This window comes from Artibeus jamaicensis, unplaced genomic scaffold, assembly GCF_021234435.1.
Source record: "Artibeus jamaicensis isolate MK-2021 breed Jamaican fruit bat unplaced genomic scaffold, CSHL_Jam_final contig_548, whole genome shotgun sequence".
Taxonomy (NCBI): domain Eukaryota; kingdom Metazoa; phylum Chordata; class Mammalia; order Chiroptera; family Phyllostomidae; genus Artibeus; species Artibeus jamaicensis.
The window spans coordinates 9028680-9053331 of NW_026521883.1; the positions used below are offsets into that span (position 1 = coordinate 9028680).

The window sequence follows — 24652 nt, forward strand, 5'->3', positions numbered from 1 at the left end:
AGTCCCGTCTCACGTCTCATGGAGTGAGAAGCTGGAAACACTTGGAGGAGGCACAAAACTTGGTGGCTCCAGAAAGACATGGGGAGCTTTCAAGTCCATGGCTCAAGTAGGGACAAAGATGCGGGCAATCTGGATGCCCTTCCCCGCTGTCCCTGCTCCTGTCTGAAGCATTTGCATTGTAACTACCCACAGGACTTCAGGGCATGGAGACAGCACAGCCTGTGTTCAAAAGGATGACCACCCCTGCACACACCTCTGGCGCCCGGGGCCGGAGGGAAAGTTCTCACCACATCCTTGCTCTGCCCTGTGGCTGGCTACTGACAGCTTCCCAGCCACTGTCCCCTTTAAGGAAGTCCTCCAGAGAAGACTGTCTCTGGGCCAGGGTGGGGGGCACACCCCATCAATAAAGGCACTCCTCTCCCTTACCTTGGTTCCTCCTCACAGGTAAGGGGCCCATGAAAGTGAAGTGATTTGGCTGGGGTCCCCCAGCTTCTGCTGGCCCCTCACTCCGTATGGCTGTCACATGTCAGGCCAGTGGCAGGGGAATTCAGGAGACACGAGGGTCATAGCCATAGTCCATAGGCCCACAATCAGGTGCTGCCTGTCATGTTGGCCACAGGGATAATCCAGTAGCCCTGAGGAGGGAGGGAGGCAGCCTTTGGGGAGCACAGTGATGCTTTCCCACATAGGGAAAGCATTTCCCCTTTTTTTAATAAGGAAACTGAGGCCCCCTAAGGCTGAGACTCACCAACGTCCCTGGGTGGGGCTTGGACTTGGGCAGCTTGACTTAGAGCTCCGTCCACCGGTCAAAGAACACTCAGCGAAGCCCTGGGGTCCCGCTGAGATGTTTTGAGTGCGAAGGGCATACGCCGGGGCCCAAGCGCACCTAACTCGAACCAGTGCTGAGATTAAAATAACAGCTGGAGTCACTTTGCACCATCATAGGAAACACCTGTGCAGGCACGCATCTCGGCACAGGCTAAACCCAGGGGGTATTTGATGAGGTATTTTAAGACAATGCACCCATATTTGTGCATTGTCTTAAAATGTCTTCCAGACTGCTTATTAGTTGCAAGAGAAAGTCATAAGTCTCCAGTAGAGAAACCAGACACCTTGACCAGGTGATCGAAATGAACACCACCATGGCGGGGAGCATGGATGGATGCATGCATGCGTGTCTCCAGATGTGAAGCCCGGAGAAGGACCTAGTCGCACCTGGGCAGTTTCTGGCCGAGACTCTGTAACCTCAACCCAATTACGAAGCGCCCTCAGACAAGCCCAAAGTGAGGAATGTTCTATTAAAAAGGGAGTTGGAATGTGGCGGGGAGGACTGTATTCTTAAAAAACATCCACGTCTTGGAACACAAAGGCTGCAAAACCATTTTGGATTAGAGGCAAAAGAGACATGTATGCAATATCCAACCCTACACTAGAGGAAACATATACAAAGGATATTATTGGGTCAAATGACAAAACTGGAATATGAACGTAACTATTCTAATCAGTGTTAAATCTTCTGAAGTTGATAAATGCATTACGGTTACATCAGAGAATATACTTACTTCTAGAAATAAGTCCTGTAGAACACCATGGGGGGGCAAGGCCCCAGCCGGCCTATGGGGAGGATGCCCTAGAACAGGGTTTGGAGGACCAGTGAGGCCACTGATCCACCGCCTACCCCTGCCTCCTTGACGTCAGCCCTGGAGCGGGCCCCTGACCAACAAACAGGCTTGCAGCAGAAAAGTTCCATAAAAAGGGATTTATTACCAAACATCAAGAAAGGCGCTTCATAAGCAGAAGATGTGGAACGCCATCTTCCGGAGGCAGGCGAGGCAGCCCCTGCATATTTCCCACCCTCCTCCCCTCCGCCCCCTGGAAGCTGGCTTCCCCACTGGGGTCCAGGCTGCCCGGGCATGGAGACCCCATGAGGACCAGTGGCATTAGGCCACTGAGGCTGCCCCAGAGCTACTCCCTCAGCCTGGTCACTTATCAGAGGAGGAAATGGAGGCTCTAGTCCCTGAAAGCAGGTGACTTGGCTAAAGCCCCATTGGTCCTCAGAGGAGAGCTGTTCCCCAAAGCGAGAATGCAGGGGCCTCAAGATTGTGGGTACTTGATGCCATTCTTGCCCTTGTCCTGGAGACAGATGGAGGGCCAGGCAGACTGTGGCACGGGAGCCTAGCGTATCCAAGGAGTGTGGTTTGGGGAGACCCATGGGGGCTCACAAGCCACGACACTGCTGCTCACACTCATGCCTTCCCAGTGCAGGCTGTGGCAGGGACACCTATCTGCCCCTCCTGGTCCTTGGCTACCACCCTCAAGAACACAGTAGGAGGAAAGGCATTAACCTGCACTGGCAGGCCTCAGCAGGCACAACCGCGGTGGGAGTGGGGCAGTGGGCAGAAAGGCCAGACCCTCCCTCTCCTCTCTCAGTAAACGAAAGTGCACATGCAGAAACCCCCTGAGCAAGCCTGTCAGGAGCTGCTCCCACTCCCACCAGGAGAGCGGCTGCGGCCCTCAGGGCCTCTACACCCGCAGGCTCTGCCCTCAGTCCCGCTGTTGCAGCAGGACAAAGACAGGGGGCTCTGGGAGCCAGTGGTGATAGGGACAGGTGGGCTAGCAGGAGGCCCAGGGTGCAGGCATGGGCCAGGAGAAAACGCTCCTTCCACTAGGAACTTGGGGAGGAGCAGTCTGTCTAAGGCCTGAGCCACAGGGGTGTGAGGGGAAGTGGGGAGACGGATGTGGTTTCAGGTGCCAACATACCCCCTTAGCATTGAAAGGACTGCTCTATTGGACCTGTTTGGGCATGGAAGAATCAGAGACCCAGACACGAATTCCATCTGGGGAGGCACAGAAGTTGGGGTGGCTTCTCTTCTGAATGCTGATTGATAATGAATTACATACAGGATTTTCAGACGTTGAAGGTAGGCCATTTTGGAGTCCACCTCTATAGGAATGTGCAAAGCTGGACACAAGTTGGTCCAGAAGCAGGGGCTAGACTAGGAGAACTTTCAAGTTCCTCCTCCACCCTGGAGTCCTCCAGGCACAGCTCACCAGAGGTCAAGGCCCGCAGAATAGGAAGGCCCAGGGAGGAGCCACAGGACACATGGCTTTCTCACACAGATGCCTCCGACCTGCCCCGAGGCCACTGCTGGGTTCCAGGTCTCAGCTGAGGAAGGAAGCTACTGTCTAGACCGAGGCCTCAGCAGCTACTGGGGACAGGTGGGTGGGAGGGTCGGTTATGACCTGGAGCCACCTTTGCCATGAGGCTGTCTGCCGAGGGACACCTGGACACGGACGGAGGCTGTGGGGGCTCAGCTGCACTCTGCTCTGGAGTCAGGAATGTAAACTACTGGGGGAGAGAAACAGAAGTGATTCTGCCACCCCCAGAACCCCCAGGGCTGTGCCACAGCCATGGGTCAGTTGTTCGGAACAACCAGGCAAGCACAGAAGTCCTGAGTGTGTGCTCCCAGCCCCAGCCAGAGACCAGAGGCCAGGCCAGGCAGCCAGGCAGTGGCCTGGGTGGCACCTGGCACCACTGGCTCAGGCAGGGCAGGAAGGGTACCAGGAGCCCCCATAGGTACTGACCAAACCCTGACACGGCCAATAGCCCTTCAACGGCCTGAGCAGAAGCACATTTCTCGGCAGAGCTAGGCTTTGGTGGATGGGGCCAGCCGGGAGGGACCATGCCCTGGCCTGGGAGGCCCTAGGGTGCACTTCTCCTGTAGAGGGTCACCAGCTCCTTCCGCTTCTCCTGTAGCCCGGGTGCTTCCTGGACATGGCTCAGCTCTCCCAGATCTCGGATGTCCTGCAGGACCTGGGTGGCCTGCCTCAGCTGCTCCACAGCCTGGCTGAGCAACGTCTCAGCGCTCACTGGGGCTGGCTCGCTGGCCAGCACCTTATTCAACAGTTTCTCCGTCTGTTTGGAGGCCACCTGCACCTCCAGCTGAGCCCGGTACAGCCGTTCCCTAGGTTGCTGTGGGTGCTGGGGGCCTTCCCCAAGCAAGTCCCCCATGGAGGAGCAGCGAGGATGGAATGGAGAAGACAGGTCCCTGGGGAACGGTGCTGTTGACATTGTTGCATTCTTTGGGGGAGTTCCTGGGGTGTCCGCAGCCTGGGACAGCTTGTCAGGCTCAGGACCGTCATCCACTCCATTCACTGAGACCTGTGCTGGGCCTGGGGCCGAGGTCTCAGAGGCCTCCAGACTCTGGGCTGGCCCTGAAGCCTCCACCCTGATCATGGAGATTCTCAGTTTCTTTGATAAGATCTTGGGTGGAGGTGTAGGGGGCTTCCCACCCTCCTTGGTTGAAGCCTCAGAAGTCTCAGAATGGGGCACCGAGGACGGTTCTGCACACTCGGGGTCAGGGGGCTCCTCAGGGCTGGGGTTCTCCCAGCTCACCTTCAGTTTGTCGGGCAGGACATTGGTGGGGAGCTGCTCGGGGAAACTGTCCTTCCCCACTGGGGTCTCTGAGTCCTCTTGGCTCTCAGGGTGAGCCTCAGAGCTCGCTGAGACGGGGGTTGGGGCTCTCTCCCCAACAGGGGTTTCCAATCTGTCACCAAGGACGGCCATCTCAGGTGCTGGGGAAGGCTTGGTAGGAGGCAGGAGGGGCCGGGGTATCTCCCGGGGCTGGGCCGGACTCGCGTCGTTGCTGGGAGTGAACACCGGCGGCCTGCTGTCCAGAGCATCGAGGTCCAAGCGTGTAAGTCCATCAGAGGCTGCACTGGCTACCTGGTGGGGGGCGGCATACAGCATCATCTTGGGTTGACTGGCCTTTGGGTCTGGTGTGCCCACCTACAGGGGTACTAAAGCCTTCTCATCCTGGCCGCCCAGGTCCCCAGCCCCCACTCTCCTGGGCCACTAATGAAGCCTCTCCTCTCCCACAGAACCCCGTTTTAGAGTCACAGGCCAGGAAGTCAGAGGCAGGGTGCCTTCCCGGTGCCCCAGCCTGGCTTCTTCCAGCCAGGGAAAGAGGTCATTCTTTTTAGTGGCTGACATCCTGGCCTGGGCAGCAGAGGACATGGTTCTAGCTCTGTGTCTGACCCTTCCTGGCTATATAGCCCTGAGAGTGTCCCTTCACTGCAACCGTGCATCTGGGTTCCCACTGCCAGTGGGCACGGGACCAGGACTCAGTGGAGGTCTCCAGAACCTTCTGGCGCTCACTCACCTCTGCTTCCCCTCCCTGGAGCCCTCTGTCCACCACGAGCCCCACGCCCAGCCCTCCGGCCCAGATCTCTCCAGCCCTTTCCTGCCCAGCTGCTCAGCAGCCTGTGCCCACTTTCTTCACACAGTCAGATGTGGCCCCAGACACAGGAGGCCCCAGACTGTAGCTGACTGCCAGAGGGGAACAGCTGCGCCAAGCAGACAGCTGCCACCAACCTGGCCCCAGGGATCCACAGGCACACCCAGCAGCCACACTCGGTCATGGGGACCCTCTCAGGGTGCCTCAGGCCCTGGAGCAGGGCTGAGCAGTAGGCCTCTCCAAGGCCCCTCAGAAGGTGGGTGTCCTGGCTGAGACCCTCACCCCCCTTTACAGGCACACAGGTGATCTGGCCGGCACAGGTGTTCAGCACTAGGGTGAGAGTCCCTCCCTGAATTCAAAGGGTCTCCCCTCGACACCTCCCAGAACCGCCCCCCACCCGCCACATTCCTTTCCTGCTGGTGATTTCATTTGTCCCCTCTGCAGGCGCTTCCCCAAGCTGACAGACACGAACAGGCTGCCTCCCCTCAAAACAAACTCTCCGATGACCTTGGCCCCTTCCCTGCTCCCTCTTCCCTCCTATGGGCACCCCCTCTAGCACCCCCGGCTCTGAACCCCAGGACAGCCCTAAGCCCACTCCTCTGAGAACATGTGCTGTAAACCAGGGGTGTCCAACCCATGGGCCGTGTGCAGCCCAGGATGGCTAATGCCCAACACAAAATCATAAATTTACTTAAAACCTTTTTTTGCTCATCAGTTTTCGTTAGTATTCATGTATTTAATGTGTGGCCCAAGACAACTCTTCTTCTTCCAGTGCGGCCCAGAGACGCCTAAAGGTTGGAAGCCCCTGCGTTACCGCCTCCCCGCGTGATTTGTGGCTGCCCACCTGGCTGATGACCCCATGCCTTTCTCTCCCTAGACAGACCACTCAGCTCTCTGGCCTCCTCTTCCTTGGCGCCCTACTGACCTCATCCCCCAAATGTAACACTGGCGGGGTTCTTTCCCGACCTCCGAGATCTTTACTCCCATCCTCAGCAACATGGGTCTGAAAGGGGCTCCGCACTTAGCCCTCCCCTTGCCACGCCTTCTCCCAAATTCCCTGTGCCTGGGGCCTCTGATTGCCCAGCCTCCAGACTTGGGGGCACCTCTGACAATCCTCCCCTATACAGTTTGCCTCCCCCAGTCCTACGGTCAATCACCAGCCCAGGGGACTCTTGCTTTCTGGTCTAATTCCCATGGGCCCCTCCCTTTTCAACCCCTTTGGAAGCCTGGAGGCCCCACTGTTCCCCTTCTTCCTGGTCCCCTGCCTTTCCCTCCCTCAAGCCAACCTGCCCTACCCTGGGCTTCAAACTGACCTCCGTGATACACCCTCCTATCCGTCCGGTCCTCAGTTCCCGCTTTCAAGGTCTCCTGGGTTCCCTACCTCTAACCTTGCACCCCTACAGATCTTCAGTCAAAGGGAACTGGTGGCCTCTCCTGCCCCACACTTCGGCTCACACCACGCCCTCCTCCCGCCCTTCCCTCACAACATGCCTGCCGCCTGAAACCCTTCCCATCCTTCAAGGGTCAGTTCCAGTGGCAATGGGTCCTTGGTGGTCCCTCCTGCCTCAGCCTCCCCTCTGCACAAAAACTGGACACAGCTCCGGCTGGAGCATGTCTTCGCTCCAGCTGGAAGTTGAGCTCTGAGAGGCACAAGCTAGCCTCGGGGGTCTCAGTTTCGGGCACCAGCTCTGGCTGAGACCAGCGTGTGGACCCCGCCAGCAGGCCCATCTACACCCCGAGCACATGTGACACGTGTGCCTCCCGCAGGCCCCTGCACACCACTCAGGAAGCCCCGGCTCCAGGAGTCCTCGGGAAAAGGGGGAGTCCCGAGCCTGGCAGCCATCCGAAGGAGCTGGAGTCCGAGGCAGCTGACCTCCCACCTGTCCAAGCTGGGGGCAAAGTCTCACCTCCTTCAGGTGGACTCTTGTAGGTGGCCGGCGCCGCTGCCCCCCACGCACTCGGTCCCGAGTCACATGCTCCAGGGCACAGCTCTTGTCCACCTTCACCTGGGAAGGAGAAGGAAGCAGGTCAGTCCCCACCAGGCCTTGGGGAGAGAAGGAAATGCCCAGGGATTAACTCGAAGTCAGAGCCTGCACCTGCACCCTCACTCCGCAGGGTCAAGAGCCCCATTGCTGCCTCCGTCTCTGAAGCACCTCCCTACCCCTGACCTCCGCTCTCCTCCCTGCTTCTCACGGCCTTTGTCGTCTCTGCAGCTTGGGGCTCTCCCTCCTTGTAGAAGCTGTCCTCTTTGCTTCCGGCTTTCCGCCTGAATATGGGCTGTCAGCCCTTGCCCCTCGGTCTACTGCAAATATACGAGTAGCCCTAAAGCTGCTTTTGGGCTTAGCTGGGGGAGGGGGAAAGATAGCCCGTGATCCCCTGGTGCCTGCTTTCAGAACGGGCCTTGCCCTGGCCCAGACGCTCTCCCAGGCCCTGGGGAGAGGCCCAGGAGAGCAGGGCCTCGGCCCTTTGGGTCACAGTACCGAGAGGGCAGCAACTCCCTGCTGAGGGTAAGAACAGGGGTGGCATAGCCCAGGACCCAGACTCTGGACCCTAGAGCAGCCTGACCCTGCGATGGGGGTGGGCTAAGACTGTGCAGCCTCCAGGTCAGGCTCAGAGCTCAGGCCACCTGGGGGTCCAACCGCCTCTGCTCCTCAGAGGAGGAGCTGACCAGCTCCACCAAGACTGTGGGCTGAGGCCCAGCCCACGTCCTGTGGCCTCCATCGCCCAAAATGTGTCCCATCACCCCTGTCCCACAAAAGGGGAATTTCTCCCCAGAGAGTGAAGCACGGTCACATAAGACATGACTCAGGAGCCAGGGCTCCAAGTCGGGGGCCTGGGGAAGATTTGGCTCCCCTTGGATCTCAGAGTTCAAGGGTCACCTCAGGGGCCTCCGGGTCCATCGCAGCCTAAATAGCTGTAAATCCAGGAAGTCGAAGATAATCCTCCCTAGATCTGGCCTCAGCGGACACCTTGCCTGACCGTGGTCACTGTTGCCACCATCACCACTATAGACAGGGGGACGGGTGGCCACTGCAGACAGGCAGGCCCAGGGCCAGCGGCAGCCTGGCTGAGACGTCATGGCCGCACTGAGAAGGGGCTTTCTGGCTCTCAGCTCACCCTCCAGACCTCTCTGGCCCATGCCCACATGCCGTTGCCAGCTAAGGCTAGAAAGCTCACTTGGCTGCAGCCAACTCAGCTCTACCCACCACTTACCCATATTTGCATTTCAAACATGTCATTTAATTTCCTTACACCTCAATTTCTTCATCTGTAAAGTGGGAATGCTACCACCTACTTTGAGGGGTGTTGTGAGGATTAAATGAAGTAACGACAGCAAGGGCCCCGTGTTGGTTTCAGTGACATAATGGGGGGCTGTCCTGGCTGAGGTGAGGGGGTCCTCTCTGAGCTCCCATGCAGGGGGAAAGGGGACACGAAGCTGTCCACAGAGCTTCATCGCACCTCATCGAAAGCCTTGTTCTTGCCTCGGTTGATCCCTTCATTGAGGGCTTTGATCCAGGACTCCTTCTCCTCCCCACTGGGTGCTTGGAATTTGATGTCGCTGACCTGCAGGGGTACAGGTGGGGTAGATGTCAGGTATTTCACTGGGATCACATTTGAGGTCTTAAGGAGGCTTCCCGCCCCAGATCCCAAAGTTAGTCATGGAACAGCTGGCTAAGGAGCAAACCAAAAGACGCCCCCCAACAGGTCTGACACTGGGATGTCAGGGCGTGGGAGGGACAGACCCAGCAGGGAAGGGCTCTCTCCCTGCGTGCAGCTGTCAGAGACAGAGACTAGAATCGGCCTTGCTCTGTGGAAAGAGCTCAGATATGGTCTTGTTCCATGTGACAGCCTGACCTGGACCAGATGCCTGACCTCTGAGCTACAATTTTCTCTGAAGGAGTCATCCTAGTCTCCTGGGACTGAGGGGACAGAGGTGACAGGCATGAGGTATATCCATTGGTGAGGGCCCACTAGAACCAGGACCACCGTCAGCTCCCAGTGGGCCCCACACCAGCCCTGACCCCAAGTGAAAAAGTCCCAGGGTCTCCTTTCTGGCCTTGAATCATAGACTATAAGAAAGAAAGGGTATTGAAGGTCAATTCCAACTCCCTTACTACACGGATGAGGGAACAGAGGCTCACAAGGTGGGATGAGGTTTGGCCACAGTGGCCTAAAGTAACCCCATGGCTCCTGACCCCACACTCCTTGCCCCCCCCCCCCAGGTTCCCTTCCACCTCGGGCAGGAGCACTGAGTTACTGTGTCAGAGTCAGAGGGCAGCTCACAGAGGAAATGATGGAAGGAAGGAGGCCATGCAAATGAGAGGCGACTTTGCATGGTGGACAGAGCAATAGGGCCTCTAAGCTAGACAGACCACCACCATGACCTGCCTCATGGAGCTTGTGAAGGTCACTGACACATTCAAGTGTTAAATCTGGATCCTGGCCGGGTAGCTCAGTTAATTGGAGCATTGTCCCAGTAGGCCAAGGTCATGGGTTCAATCCCTGGTCAGGGCACATATATGAATCAACCAATGAATGCATAAATAGATAGAACAAGAAATCACTCTCTCTCTCTCCTCACCCCCTTTATTTCTATCTCTAAAATTAAAAAAATAATAAATAAAGATAAAAATAAAGTGTTAAATCTGGAGTTGAGCACAGTGCTCAGCAGCGGAAATGATCGCCATGGCCTTCTTTCTGGACAGAACAGCCCGTTTCCTCATCCGAAAAATGCTGCGGGAATCTAACCTGATGAGAGCCAGGGCTCAGTGCATAGTAGGTACTCAGTAAATAGTTACTGAATAAATGTGCCAACAAATGAATGAACTAGCCCACGGGTCCTTTCCATGCAGTTTTTGGGCCGTTGCCCACTCTCTGACCTCAAGATGCCCTAGTTCTTTGTCCGGTATCACCAGCCTGCCCATCCCCCACCCCCGTGTTAGTGCCTTCCCTCCTGCCACTCTGCTCTCCCCGTTATGTAACACCGAAGTCCGCCTGGCCCCTCAGCATCCTAGTTATATAATTTCCTCCTGGCTGCCTCCTGCCTCTCCTCAAACGGGCCCTGGGTCCCACCCACCTCCCCAGGCCAGGCACAGCCAAGTGCTCATTTGCATGACCAGGGTAAATTCGATCCTGGCAGCAGATCTGCAGTTAAGTCGGAAACCCCAGGGCACCTTGGCAACTGCCCCTTAGCCCAGCCATCAGGGCTGCTGGGAGCTCAGGGAGGGACAGCATCACATTCGGGCTCTGTGAGGGCCCACCCAACCCTGTGACGGGGCTGTGAGACAGTGGACCAGGGCCAGCTCCTCTGAGCTGCAACAGTGGGGCAGCAAAAGGGCACTGGCCTAAGAGTCAAGATCACTGGGTTCTAGTCTCATCTACCTGCAGTGGCAGGCACCCTGCACACTCAGGGCTTCAATGGGACAAGTACGGCACCACTGGACCCAACCCAAACTGCAGCCTTCCCCATTGGCCAGCCCACCTGCAGTGGGCCAGAGGTTGGGGGGATTAGGGTGTCAGCCAACGGGCTCCCCTAGGGGAGGGAACACAAGGTTAAATGGGACCCAGCCCCACGCTCGGGAACCTTGTGATGCTGGCTGAATGGGCCAGGCCTCCCACCAGGGTGATTTTGATCAGCACAGGAGTAAGAAGGACACCAGGAAGTTGCTCCTCCTGCCCCATCCCCACCCTCAGGTCCTGAAGAGCCACAGGCTACACAGGCCCCTGCCCTAGTCATTCTAAGAAGGCCCAGGGGAAAAAAAAAAAAAGGTCTGGCCACAGAATAGGCTGGGAAAGGAGAAAAGGGAGGGAGTATAAAATGGCAGAAGGAGAAAAAGTGGGAGGGGGAGAGGAGGCAGGGAAAAGGAAAGGGCCGAGCTGGCTGAGACCAGCAGAGGCCACCCTGCTTCCTGGCAGCATCTGCCTGTGACCTCATGGCAGGGGCGTGGGGACGGGGAGGCAGGGGAAGAGGAGCATGCAAGACACTGGAGTCTTTGTTTATTTGATTAGAAGGAAAAAACAGGCCGCCTCAGGACCAGACAGCCGGGGTCATGTGACCTCCCAGCCAGCGGGCAGCCTCACTGAGGATGGGGAACACCCAGGGTGATAGAAAAGGAGGGTGAGAGGACAAGGGGGATGCGGTACTCTGCATGGTCCCCCGTGTGCCCTTGGAGAACTCCCACACTCTGTGGGACCCTGGGGTGGCGAGGGTCAGGGGGCCCTTGAGCAGGAATCAGGATGCACTGTCCCCCAGCTGTTTTGCAGCCCTCACCAACTGCTCCATAGCCCACTGCCGGACTGATCACACTGTCCCCAGAGTCACCCGGAGCCAACCTGAGCCTTGAAGAATTGGGGAATGGAAGGAAGGGTACTGGTTGAAGCAGGTAAGAATGCAGCTGCACAAACAGGCCTCTCTGAAGGTGATGCGCACCTGACCCACCCATCCCACCTCAAGCTCATCTGCAGAGCAGGAGAAAGGAGGCGGGCCACAGGGCAGCACTGGCAGAGGACAGAACAAGGCCCCCTCTGCTCCACACCCACATAAGCTCAGTAAAAGACACACAAAGACCCACACGGAGCATGGCCAGGTGAACACACACCCGCCAGACACACAGGTGCACACCTCCACCCATAATGAACTCTGCACATCTCTCAAACACACATATGCAAATATAGTGTCCACTAGAGAGAAAGCAGGCCCACAACAGGGCAGGGGCACCAGGTGTGAAAGACTAAAATGGGGCTCTCTTCTTCTTCACAAAACCCTAAGCAGCAAAGGTCAAGTGAAACCTGGGCCCAGCCCCATGAATCCTCATGACACTATAAACCCGCCCCCTGACCCTGGGTCTCACCCTCAGTCCCAGGGTCAGAGATTTGCAGCTGCTTCTTTGCCCCTACCCAGGGCAGAGCAGGACAAAGGGTCAGTGACAAAACAGCGTGCTCTGGACTGGGCTTCTGGCCCTGAGGGCTGGGGAAGAAACAGAATGGCCTCCAGCAGGCCCAGACCAGGCCAGCTCCCCAACCCCAGCCTCTGTGACTCAGCCCCGCTCTGGGAGGCTCCACATGATGTGCAGAGGTTGGGAGAGGCGTGACCTAGCTGCAGATGGGTGAGAGCTGGCGAGAGGTGCCTCAAATACTATTCCCTCCTGACATCTGTGAAACTACACCATGTGTCAACACTCACTAGGACTTCCTGCCAGAGAGACATGTGGTACAAACAGCAAACTTCATCTGCACACACAGCGTGTCCCAGGGAAGAACCACTCAGGCAAGAGGCTTTCTCCGGCGTTAGCCAAGAAAGGAAAGTGCAAGGGGAAGAAAGCTGTGAGGCTGCATGTCTCTGGGCAGAGTCCAGGATAGAAGGCCCACCCAGGAAAGCCTGGGGTAACGGGAGGCCACACTTTCCCCTCAGGCCGAGGCTGCATGCTTCTCGGTGTCAGAGGCCTGGTAGAATAAAGTCCTCATCCCCAGCTTTCCTGCCTCAGCCCCGGGCCTCCTGTGTCCAGGGCGTGGAAAAGGACCAAGGGACCCAACTCCTAGAAGGGGAGAGGCAAATGGAACTTTCAGCAGAGCCCTGAATGCATCTCCTATCAACCAGGGGCTGGGAATACTCCAAAACAGAATGAGCTTAAGATCCAACTTGTGAGGGCCCCAGATTTGAGTCTCAGGCACATTCCCGAGAATGCGCAGGCTGCATGCAGGGGCCCGGGCTGTCTTGGAAAGCCTCCAGGGATGATCTTCCCAAGCATACCCCAGTCTGGAAGGTCAGGCCACTGCAGGCACAGCCCTACCTTGTTCCCTGGGGAGTGCAGTAGGATGAATCGGTGTTTTCGCTTGAGGAGGGCACGAAGGTCCTGACACTTCTCATAGCTGCCCAGCTCCACTGTCTCCACACACTTCTGCTCATCCTAGGGAGGGACATGAAATGTTAGAGCTGGACACCCGGCCCCTCAAATAGCCAGGCCCCACCCCAGACCATGGTCGAATTTGGTGAGGGCATCACAGGACCCCGGGCTACCAGTCAATCACCAAGATGAGACACTCAGACCCTGGCAGTCTGTGCCGGCTGGAGGGACACCCACAAGGCTCATGTGCACGTGAGATGCAGGGTTCAGCCGGAGGTGGGGAGCAGGCCTGACTCAAATGTGTCTAAGGCCTCAGGAGGAAACACAGGAGGCTTGGAAAAGGGTGGTTGGGGTGGGGGGGGTCCCTGTGGTCCCAGAAACCAGGCAGAGATATGTGGAAAAGGTAGCCTGGAGGAGGGAGTAAGTCGTCACAAAATGAGGGAAAAAAAGAAACCTCTCTCGGGGCAGAGCCGCAGAAGGAGGTGTGAACAGGGCGCACGTGGCCTGCCTTCGCCGCAGCGACCCCGAGCTGACTCTCTGCTGGCATGTGTCTCCACTGACCCCTGGCTTGGGGAGAAAGGCACCCTCCTCAGCCTGCACCACAAGAGCGCCAGGGCTCCTTTAAGGGCACGCACTCCCAGGGTGTCATCCCAAGGCTGCATCAGTAGAAGAGCCAGTGGCCAGGACAGTGGTCAGCCTCTTCTAGGCCACCCCTGGACACTGGCTAGACTCCCTTTCTGCCTGCCAGCTCTGGCACCTGAGCGTTTCCTCCACCAGATGCCTCTCCAGCGAGCTGCCTGGGACAAGCTCCTCCCTCAGTGGTGATCAGTTGGTTCCTCTTCCAGGAACAGGGGTTGGAACAACTTCCTGCATGTGGCACAGTCTCACCCTGGAGACTCCAGGGAAACAGAAGCAGGTCCTGGGTTGGTTGGGGGGGGGCCCTGCCCTGCCCTGGAAACTAGCCAACAGGTGAAGGAAGCTCTTACTGTCGAAAATCGCACAGAGAGCCAGCAAGGGCACCCACCCAGGGACCCCCTTCCATGCTCTGCAGTTTGGGGTGGAATATCTGGGGTGCAGTGACTCAAATATTCACAGAAGAAATGCCGCAATTTCCCTCCAGGATCTGTGCGTACACTTGGCCTTCTCTATCTTTGGGTTCCACATCCATGTTCAACCAACCCCCCACCAAAGTTACAAAAAAGTTACATTGTTGCTGACATGTACTCTGTAGTTCGGTTTACCATGGTTGCTTCTTGTACAGACATTTTTTCTTGCAATTATTCCCTAGAAAACTATTTATATAGCATTTATATTGTGTTAGGCATCATAAGTAAGCTAAAAATCATTTGAAGTATATGAGAGGATGTGTGTAGGTTATATGCAAATAGTATGCCATTTTACATAAGGGCCTTGGGCGTTCATGGGTTTGGAAATCCACAGGGGTCCTGGAACCGATCTGCAGTGGACACCGAGAGACAACTGTGCTACAAAACCCTGACACTTAGCGTTTTTGCATCCCTGATTCTCCTGAGCTTCTGTCACCCCGAAAGCCTAGAATCCCAGGATTTGCTTCATTTTATACAGGAAGAGGATGAGGCTCGGAGGTAAACTGTATCGCCTTAGGGGCACAGACTCCAATATAAGGGGCAGGGCCAGACTCAAGCCCACATCATCCAAATCCCAGGACAGAGCTCTTCCCAGCACAGCGAGCTCCTCCCAGCCCAGGGCACAGGCTGGGCCAGTGCCTTCGCAATGGGGTAGCTCCGCACGGGGAGTCCTCCAAGTGCGGAACCTGGTCCAGCAACAACAGCACCACCTGAGAACTTACTAGAAACACAAATTCTCAGGCTCCGTTCCTACTGAATCATAATCTTAGGGGAATGGGCCTGGAAATCTGAGTTTTAACAGCCCTCCTGCTAATTCTGAAATATACAAAGCTCTCAACCTTGGTGGCACTGGGACCTTTAAAAACCCCAATGCCCAGGCAACATCCCAGACCGATTACATAGGAGTCCCTGGGTGGGGTGGAGGCCAGACATCAAAGGATTTTCAAAACAGGGGACTGTGCGGCTGAGGTCGATAGCCACCGGTTTTAAAAAGCCCCTCAGGGAAAGGGGAACGGATGGCCACGGCAGCCTCATTTTCCCCACCCAGATTCAATCAGGCGTCTTCCCCATTTTTGCCTCTGCACATCTCTTTCTAACTCCTGGTCTCCAAAGCTTCCACATTTCCCCACTCTACACGAGGGACAGTATAGTCCACCTGGCCCAGGAAGCTCCACAGCTCACTCCAGGAGCCCGAGTCAGGTGCCCCCTCCCTCCTTTGAGGCCCCCCATCCACAGTGCACCTGCCAGGTACAGGCACCAGAAGAGGGGCCATGGGGAAGAAGAGCTGGGCCATGTCTCTCCACCCTGTGCTGCATGTCTTCTTGTCTTCCTGTTCCCCCATAGTGCCCTGCAAAGGGGCAGCCCTCAAGAGCGGCATGTACAGGACCAGTTTGCGGGGCCGAATGCCTGACACAGTGAGACCCCAGGAAGTCCCCACCTACTGGGCACCCAGAGGAAGGGAGGTGCCTGGAATGGACCCCCGGTTGCAGAGAACACAGCTCATCTGCCGGGGTGCACACACTTCCCCCAACTGGACAACTACCCACCCAAACAAAAAGTCAGTCCCCCTCCACCACCCAGTCCCTCTCCCCACAGGCTGCCTGACCTGGGTCTCCTCTCCACCCAAAACGCTGAATCATCTGGCCCTTGTGCAGCTCAGAGAATCGGATAACCCAGCAGGCGCTGGGCGGGGGCAGCATTTTTGGAATGTCAACCTCAATGACAGCAAAGAAACAGCCAAGAACCATTCCCACTAGCCTAGTTCCTCGCATCAAAAAAGAGGAATTGAACTAATAAGCATTTCTCAATTCCTACTCCTGGACCAAGCTCCCCATCTCTGAGGGCTAAGTTCTTGAAGCTGCAATGAGGTTGTTCATAGTGGGTTTGTTTTGTTTTTTTTTTTGTCGTTTTCTTCAAGCGTGATTTAGATTTTTCAAGTTCAGAGGATGTGAAATCCTCTTTCCTCCGCAGCTGCAGCCAGATGTGGAGGAAGCCCAGGCAAGTCCGGCAGCGCCTGACAGGCTGACAGCTGGGGAACCTGTCACTCAACTCTTAAGCAGCTAGGACTGGAGGATGCTCCGACAACACCCTTTATTTATAAAAACACCCCCCTACAGACACCACGGCACACCCTCATTTGGGGAGAGCAGTGGTGTAGAACCCCCAGGGGGCTGTCTGCACGATTCATCTAGCTGCTTCTGACACCCCAGCTCCACGAGCCTGGGCCTCAGGCAGCCAAGGCAAAGTGCTTCTCAAGGGTAGCTGCTTTAATCACAGAGATCTGGATGCTCAATCCCTCTTGGCCTGGGACAATTATGAATTTGCCAAGATACCCTGAGGCACGCTGAGAGAGGCTGATGAGCAATGGGCAGGGTGCCCTGCCTGCCCCAGGCCAGTTCTTCCCCACGTATTCCATCTGTCAAAGGCACACAGCGAGAGCCCATTTTCAGCGGACGGGCCCTCTGACAGCCTCCACCCCCGAACATGGACATCATTTACGAGTAAAAGCCACTGTTCACCCTCAGTCTTCACCCAGGGCTTTGTTAACTCTTAGCACAGAACTTTAGCACCTTAGTGGTCAAGCTCCGAGTATACTCCAAAAAGAAGGGACACAAAGCCTGACATGGGAAGATGTGAGCACTGTGAGAGGACAAGGACAGAAGTGGCAACTGGTAGCTTGATGTTAAAGGAGAAAGAAGGGATGAAAGTACAGTCTGATTATAAGGGACTCTGAGCCATCAAGGAAAGATTTGGTTCGGGCTAGTGCCTTCTTCTGAAGGCAGTGAATATTCAATACGTTTCAGAGGACGCCCACCAAAATAAGATGTAGCGTTTACTTGCTGGCATTGGCGGGTGGAAAGAGCACTGCGTTTGCTTCTAGACCTGGCTCCTTCCTTCACTGAGGCGCCGAACAGCCACCTGGCCACCCTCAGCCTCAGGGTCCATCTCCATAGAACGGGACATGATGACCACCCGCATGGGACTGTCATGAGCATCATACGAGAGCTCAATAATACATACACACAAGCAGTACTATTTTTACTATCATCGATAAATGAAGGAAGCTTCAGTTTTCAGGAATATGTACATACGTGAAACCTAGTCAAGGGCCAGGGAGTTGCAGCGTAGAGTTGAGAAGATACACACCCTTATGCACATACACTTCAAAGAGCCCCCCATCCAGGAGCCCTAGACCAGCACCTACAGGCAGCAGCCCATGCCGCAGAGACCCAGAGAAGGGCAGGTGCTCACCCAAGATTGCACAGCATAGCAAATATGGAACGCATCTTCCTGCCCCTGTTCTGGGACTCCCCCTGCCGTAGCGGGCTGCCCTGGCTTCCCCCCTGCCCCAGCACATCCTACCTCAGAGCCAGGCAGGTCCTCACCTCATTCTCGTAGACCAGCAGCTGGGCCTGGCAGAGGAGCAGATAGCGGTCTTTCCAGAGCCCCAGGAAGCCCCCGCTGCTCTTCTTGATCCAGCCAGCCTTGTCCGCCATCTGTGCTCCCCGAGGCTTCTCGCCCCCCGCCTTCACACCCTGTGAGACAGCAGAACATGCCATGAGGGCTGCCACCGTGAGGCCACACAGTCCATGGGCGATACTGGGGACATGTCCCTCTGGTGGGTACCTACTGATACCTTCCCATGTGAGCATCCCCACAAACCCCGAGGCAAATATTCTTAATCCAGAATTAGAAATATAGTAACAACGGCTGCAACAACAACATTAACAGCCACTACCTTGTGTTGAGCTGCCATGTTACATTTTCACACACTGTCTCATTTAGCCCGTACAACAACCCTCCGAGACAGTGGCATCATTACCTACACGTCACAGCAAACTCAGAGACGGGTAACTTGCCAGAGTCACACAGCTGGAAAGACAGAGCCAGAATTTGAGCTGGGACCCTGGCTCTGCGTTCTTCCCGCTCCACTGTGCTGCCTGCCATGTGCTTGCTCACTTGACTGGCCAACACATGCTGTACAGAGCACCTACAATGTCACAGGCACTGCAGGATGCAGGACGGAATAAAAACGATGGGTCTCTGCCCTCAGAGAGCTGCCAGTTTGGGAAAGGAGGAGCCAGACAAATGAACACCAGACACAAACACATTAAGAAGTGTGAAATACTACAAAGGAAATAGTGAAGGGGGGGCAGTGAGAGAGGACAGTGCAGGACCAGGTTCAGGTGAGAAGGCCCAGGAAGGCCTCCCAGGGGAGAGGGCACTTAAGCAGAATCAGAAGGATGAGAAGAGAAGCAGGGTAGTAATCTGCTTCTCTATCCCTGCCCTTCTAAAGAACACCCTCCGGCCCTGGCTGGTGGCTCAGATGATTGGGGCATCATCTTGTGCTCCGCAGGCGGGGCACGGGCAGGAGGCAAGTGATGGAAGTTTCGGTGGATGTCACTCTTTCATCTCTCTCTTTCTCCCTCCCCTTCTCCCGAAAATAAAATTAAAAATATATATCTTTGGGTGAGGATTAAAAAAGAAATAAACAAAGAAACAAAGCTCCCATTGGTGTGGCTCAGTGCTTTGAGTGCCAGCCTGCAAACCAAAAGGGCGCTGGTTTGATTCCTAGTCAGGGCACATGCCTGGGTTGCAGGCCAGGTCCCCAGCTGGTGGCATGTAAGAGGCAACCAATCAATGTATCTCTTGCATGTCAATGCCCTCTACTTTTACCTCCCTTCCCCTCTCTAAACATAAATAAATAAAATCTTAAAACACACATACACACCCCCTATGAAACCCCTGCTTCTGCCCCCAAACAGGAGGCTCCTCTGCCCTCCTCCCCACCTGAGTCCAGGACTTTGGGGCAGACACCCCACCTGAGGGCTCCAAGGACTCTGCCTTCGACCAGAGTCCTTCTCTAAGACACGGCAGCCACCCTGGGGCCCCCGGGGCCAGCCACTGACATCTCGTGCCCATTGACTACCTCCTTGGGTGGCTGGGTGCCAGGTGGACGCCTACTGGAGGGATTAAGAGTCACCTCTGGTCCCGAGCACCCAGCACTGCTCCACTGCACATAATGGGCGCTCAAGAAATATCTGAAATGAAAATAAGGATACACCCGATTTGCTAACCATTTTGCTTCAGTGACTGGTACCCGCAGTACTGGTGTGAAGGGGAAGGTGGAGCAGAGGAGATCAAGAGCATGTCAGAATCTAGAGGACACAACAAGGAAATTAGCACTAATTTTGACTACTTTATAATTTACATAAAGCTCAAAAAAGTAGCCGCAGTTAAACAGCACATAGCTCTCCCCAGGGGATGCCCTGTGGCCACAGCTGCCTTTGGAAGGACAAGCCCAGGCAGATGGAAGTGTGGTGAGTTGTCAGGGGCTAGTAGGGCACAGCCTCCCTGCCTTCTGTCCTGGTTCTCACTATGCTCCCCACCCCTCTGAACTACACACCCTGGCAGTCAGGAATCTGAGCTTTGAAGCCCAAGTCACACAGACCAGAGGCAAGTCATCTGATCTCTCTAAACCTCAGTTTCTTCATCCGTGAAATGAGGGCAGGGCTTTTTGTTTTGTTAACTGCTATAGCTTCAGTGCCTAGACAATGTCTGGTGCACAGTAGGTGCTCAATAAATGTTGCCGAATAAAGATAAAGCATACAAAGCAGTGCCCGGGACACCCTAAAGTTAGTACATGGAGCTATTATTATTGTTACTGTCATCACTGCCATTCCCTCTGACTCTCAGGGACCCTCTCTCCCTGGGCCTGGTTCAGAATTGAGAACAAGGCCCTTTCTGGGCTTAGCTGCTGGACATTAACACCCCAGGAGTTCCTTGGAATGTGAGGTACCCCTCAAGGTCTCTCCCTAACTTGTAGATGACAAGAAAAATGGGGAAGTGAGATGGTCCCAAATGGTCTTCCCAGATGGCGGAATGAGGAAGTGGAAGGCTTGCCTGCAGGCCAGCGTGAGCCATGCTACCCGGGAGAAGAGGGGACGTCAGGGCCCTTTATAAGAAGAGGGGGGCTCTCACATCCTGTCATCTATCCACCTCCCCTTCCCACGCCACCAGAGACCCTGTGTATGGCCCCATGGGCTGTGTGACCCACAGGGGCTTCATCCTCCCAGGGCTGAAAGGGGCGAGGTGGGAAACGGGAAGCGCCACCCCCACATGTCACACATCACGCCCTACTGTACCGCTGGCTGCTTCCTACCAGTCAGAAATCCTATAGGTCTCTCTCGGATTAGGCAGTCGGGATGCTGCTGCCTGGGCGTCTCACCTCGGAGCTCCAAGCTCCCCTCCTGCTTTTGAGGGGCCCACCCGCTACCCCATGGATCTCACACCCCTTTCTAAACCCTCTCTGCGTGTGACCTCCCCTGCCTGGCTCACCCACTAGACAAGAGAAAACTTCCTGCCAGCTGGAAGCTCCCAGTTTGCAAAGCTAGAAACTTGTGCCTTGACCACTGTCCTCTCTGTGTGTAACAGAGTGGTGCCCAGTGAAAACCATGGCTGGATTAGCTAGAGAAGCCAGCCCTGGGCCCTAGGGATGGGTGGGGCCAGGAGGGGACTGAGGAGAGAAGGTACTTTGGGATGGGGCAGTGAGGCGTGTGGGTGGAGTCCAGAACCAAAGCCCAGGGAGAGGTCTCCTTATCAGGAGTCAGCCATAGCAATAGCCACCTGAAGGGTGACCTGGCTGGAGGTCCTGCTGGCCAACACCCTCCACCCAGCTCCTCTCCCTGCCCCTCAAACTTTCTCCCACCAGGAAGCCTGGCTGTGCTCCAGTAAGTTTTAATAAGCGGCCCCTCCCCTTGGCAGGGCTCACAGGGGAGGTTTTGTCCTGTCGGGCTTACTTTGTCCACCTCCTCTCCTCTTGTTGACCGGCTGACCACTGTTCTTCCTGTTTCGCCCTCTCCTCTCCCATCTATCCCTGCTCAGGCCTTCCCCTGCCCACCGTGGGCAGCTCCTGAGGCACCCCAGACACAAGCCTGGCTCCCCCTTGGCCTGAAGTGAGAAGGTCTCAGGGTCATTTATTAAAAAGAAAAAGAGAAAGCGGCCAGTCACCCTGCCCCATGCATGGAAGGCAGTGAGTAGGCAGAAAGCCACACACAGGCCATGGCAGAGGGACAGAGAGCAGCAGAAAACTTGTTGGTACCTCACAGACCAGTGAGCTTATGATGGCGAGCTGTGCCCGCTGACTAAACCCAGCGATGCCCTGACCAAACTCTGCTAACAGCCCACCACGTCAGAGCCCTGCCATGGGGCAATCAGGGAGGAAGCATGGGCTCTGCCCTCGGGGAACTTCCAGTCTGATGGGGGCAACATGACCTTGGGAGGGACAGAGAGCCTACCCGGAGGGATGCCTGGCTCCCAACTCTCTAATGAAATAAGTAAGGGCCTGGGGTGGGTTTGGGAAGCCCTTGCAGAAGGCAGGGTTTTGAAAGGACTACAAAAAGGGGAGGAGACATACGCCTTGACCCCAAGAGAAGAAAAGATACAAAGGCTATCAAAGATCCTACACTTTCAACCCCTGCACTATAGAATGAGAAAGTACAGCCCAGAAAGGCCCAGAGATTAGCTCAAGATAACAAAGCCAGTCCTGGGCCTGGACACTGCCCGCAGCCTCTCTCTAGATGGGAAAGGGTAACTGAGCAACCTGGAGCCACTGGAGGCCAAACCAGGAACACACATGACAAACAGGACAGGGGTTGAATCTCAGGGCAGAGACAGGAGAGCCTGAGTCCAGGGTGTGCAACTGGACTCCAGGGTCAAGAATACCTCACACTGATCTTTGCTGTTCCCTCTGCACATACAATGGCATTTCTGGACCACCTGTCCCCCCTCACGTTATAGGTGGGGAATCGAGGCCTTGAGACACAAGTAGACAGATGCCCAGTGCCTAGGCCTGCACTTCTTCCCCAAGCCTCAGCCTGACAGGGTTGGGCTACCAACCCACTCAGCCTACCAACCCACTGCGCAGAAGAGGCCACGGAGGCTGAGGGGGCTTGGCACTGGGGTGGCCGGGGCATGGGAGGAAGCTCAAAGCTGGGGGGAGGGCCGAAAGCCATGTGGGAGTGAGATGATGAGGCCAGCCTGAGGCTGTGGGGGAAAGCAGGTGACTGTGATCTAAGGGGGTTTTAGAGAAACAAAGATGGGACACTGAGACCTAAAGAAACAAGGGGGCCCTGGCTGGTGTGGATTGAGTGCCGGCCTGCAAAGCAAAGGGTCGCCAGTTTGATTCCCCATCATGGCACATGCCTGGGTTGCAGGCCAGGTCCCTAGTTGTGGGGCATGCGAGAGGCAACCACACATTGATATTTCTCTTCCTCTCTTTCTCCCTGCCTCCTCCTCTCTCTGGAAATAAATAAATATTTTTTTAAAAGAAAGAAATAAGGGGGAGTGAGTGGGAGAAGAAATGGGAGGAAAAGAGTTTGAGGTGCCAAAGAGGGGGGTGTAGGAATTCGGGAGCCCCTGGCGGAGTGGGGAGAGGGTGAGCAAGCCCTTAGATAACCCGGCTGTGCAGGAGTTTTTGGTGCAGTCAGTAAGTGGCAAAGTCAGAAACTCAGAACCAGAGGGAGTGCAGGGCTCGGCTTGCCAAGAGACATGCCATAGGCCCAGGAGAACTTCCCTTATTGGGGCCAGAGCAGATCAGAAGATGGAGTAATCCTGTCCCACATCCTCTGGGAGAAGGGGAGAGGGCACAGCCTGACAGCCCAGCCCTCCCAACAGGGCCTGGGGCAGGGAGGGGTAGCCCCACCTCTGTCAGCAACAAACCAAAGCAAATTACAGTGGACTGAGTTTGCCCCTTACTTCCACCCACTCTGAGAAGGGGCCACAAGCACACTGTCAGGACCTCGGGAGGAGGCCCCCGGGCCCTGTATATCATAGAAGAGGAAACACAAGCTGAGAGGGGAAGTGACTTATCTACCATCCCACAGAAACTTGGGGCCTGGCCTGGAGGGAACCCTGACACCTAGCTGCCCCTGAGCCGTGGCCCCAGGACGTAGGGAAATGGGCACCTACGGGGACACAGGCAGCCCCGGGTGGCCAGGGCTGCCCCAAGAGTGAAGGCTTCATCTTTCCTCCCCGTCCACACAGGCACAGACATGTACACCCTTCCCCTTGTCTGGGAGGGACAGAAGCTGACACCCCCCTCGGAGGACAAGAAGCAAAGTCCTCTAGACCCAGCAGGCCCCTCCTCTAATTTATTCATTCCACAGGCAAACATTAAGTGCTTGCATTGTGCTTGGATGATGGGGCTACTGGGAAAACTGAGTTTGCAAGTACAAGGCAAGAGTCACACAGTGCCTGACCCCACCCCTGACCAAGAGGGTCCTGAGGGGGAAGAGAGAGGCTCAAAGAGGCACTGCTGGTCCAGCTGCCCAGCTCCTTCCCCATAGTAGCCCTCCCAGGGGTGCAGGGGAAGGCAAGGGCTAGGATCAGCCCCTACAGGGTCGGCTCTAGGGTACACGAGGGGGTAGGGTAAAGGAGACTCACAGGGATTCATACAGGGGAGAAAAAAGCAACTTCCCCAGTCCTCTGGCCACCAGATAGGGTCTCAAGATTCCTTCAGAAAGGTATTCCAGGACCCACAGACCGCCCCCCCCCCCCGCCATCACCACCACACACACACCCAACACAATACAGCCTGTCCCCTCAGAATCCAACCTGGTGGCAAGGAGAGTCAGCGGTAACCGGGGTTCGAGCCCAGCACCCGAGGCCACTTTCAGCAGAGCCTCAGTCTCCCCGTCAGTCCAATGGGAATAATAACATGCCCAAAGTTGGTGAGAGAAGCCAAAGAGATAATGAAGGAGGATCGGTCGTTAAGAGTGCCGGACGCGATCCCGACCCCCTACTCTGCCTAGTCTCTGCCTCGGTGGGGGGCTGGAAGGCTGGGGGAGGTGTGCTGGCGTCCTGAGACCCGCGGGAGAGGGGCTGGTTAGAACAAGGGCCTGAGCCCGGGACCCCAACCGCGGTAGGAGGCTCCAAGACCCCCGCCCAGGCCCCCCGCCTGGACGGCCCTCACCTCCTCCTCCATGGCGAGTCCGCGAGGTCCAGCCGATCGGCCGCTCCGCCGCTCACTCCCAGCGCCGCGCGGGCTCCGCCAGCTCCATCCACGCCCGCCGGGCGGCGGCTCTCAGCGTTCTGTCCCGCGGGCCGCCGGGGGCCCAAGAAACTTCGGAGGGGCGGGGCCAGGGGCGGGGAGAGGCTTCCGGGGGCCTAGGGGCGGGGCCTGAGCAGGGAATAGCGGGGCCCGGAGGCCGGGGTTGGGACTAGAAGCGGGCATGGGGGGTGGGGGGGCGGGGCGGGGGCGGGGTCCGGGCTGGTGGAGGAGCTGGGCGGGGCCCGGCTGGGGTCTGGGGACCAGAAACCCGAGCTGGAGGAAGAAGGAGGGACAGCGCGGAGAGAGGTTTCTCCGACCCGCCGAGGGAGAGGGACGGGGAGGGCAGACAGGGCGTGGGGGATCCGGAGGGGAGCAGGGGAGGGGGTTTCCGGCCAGAGGCGGCGGAGAGAGTAG

The 24652-nt window shown here is 56.5% G+C and overlaps 1 protein-coding gene across 1 annotated transcript; it reads right to left on the minus strand.

Annotated features, from left to right (window-relative positions):
- Nucleotides 1-1734: 1734 nt before the first annotated feature.
- Nucleotides 1735-24312, minus strand: PLEKHO2 (pleckstrin homology domain containing O2). Its single transcript, XM_037155716.2, has 6 exons — nucleotides 24161-24312; nucleotides 17574-17723; nucleotides 13028-13144; nucleotides 8697-8801; nucleotides 7145-7243; nucleotides 1735-4726 (listed from the first exon to the last, which is right to left on the minus strand). The coding sequence occupies exons 1-6, from the start codon at nucleotides 24170-24172 to the stop codon at nucleotides 3704-3706; spliced, it is 1506 nt and encodes a 501-aa protein (XP_037011611.2). The 5' UTR covers nucleotides 24173-24312; the 3' UTR covers nucleotides 1735-3703.
- Between the last annotated feature and the right edge of the window lie 340 nt (nucleotides 24313-24652).

What these genes read in the sequence shown, in the direction of transcription:
- PLEKHO2 (XM_037155716.2), bottom strand. An exon ending in TGCTGGTCTACGAGAATGAG is followed by an intron (nt 13,145 to 17,573) that starts GTGAGGACCTGC and finishes GTCCCTCCCTAG; the next exon opens with GATGAGCAGAAGTGTGTGGA. An exon ending in CAAGAGTCCACCTGAAGGAG is followed by an intron (nt 4,727 to 7,144) that starts GTGAGACTTTGC and finishes GCCCCCCACCAG; the next exon opens with GTAGCCAGTGCAGCCTCTGA.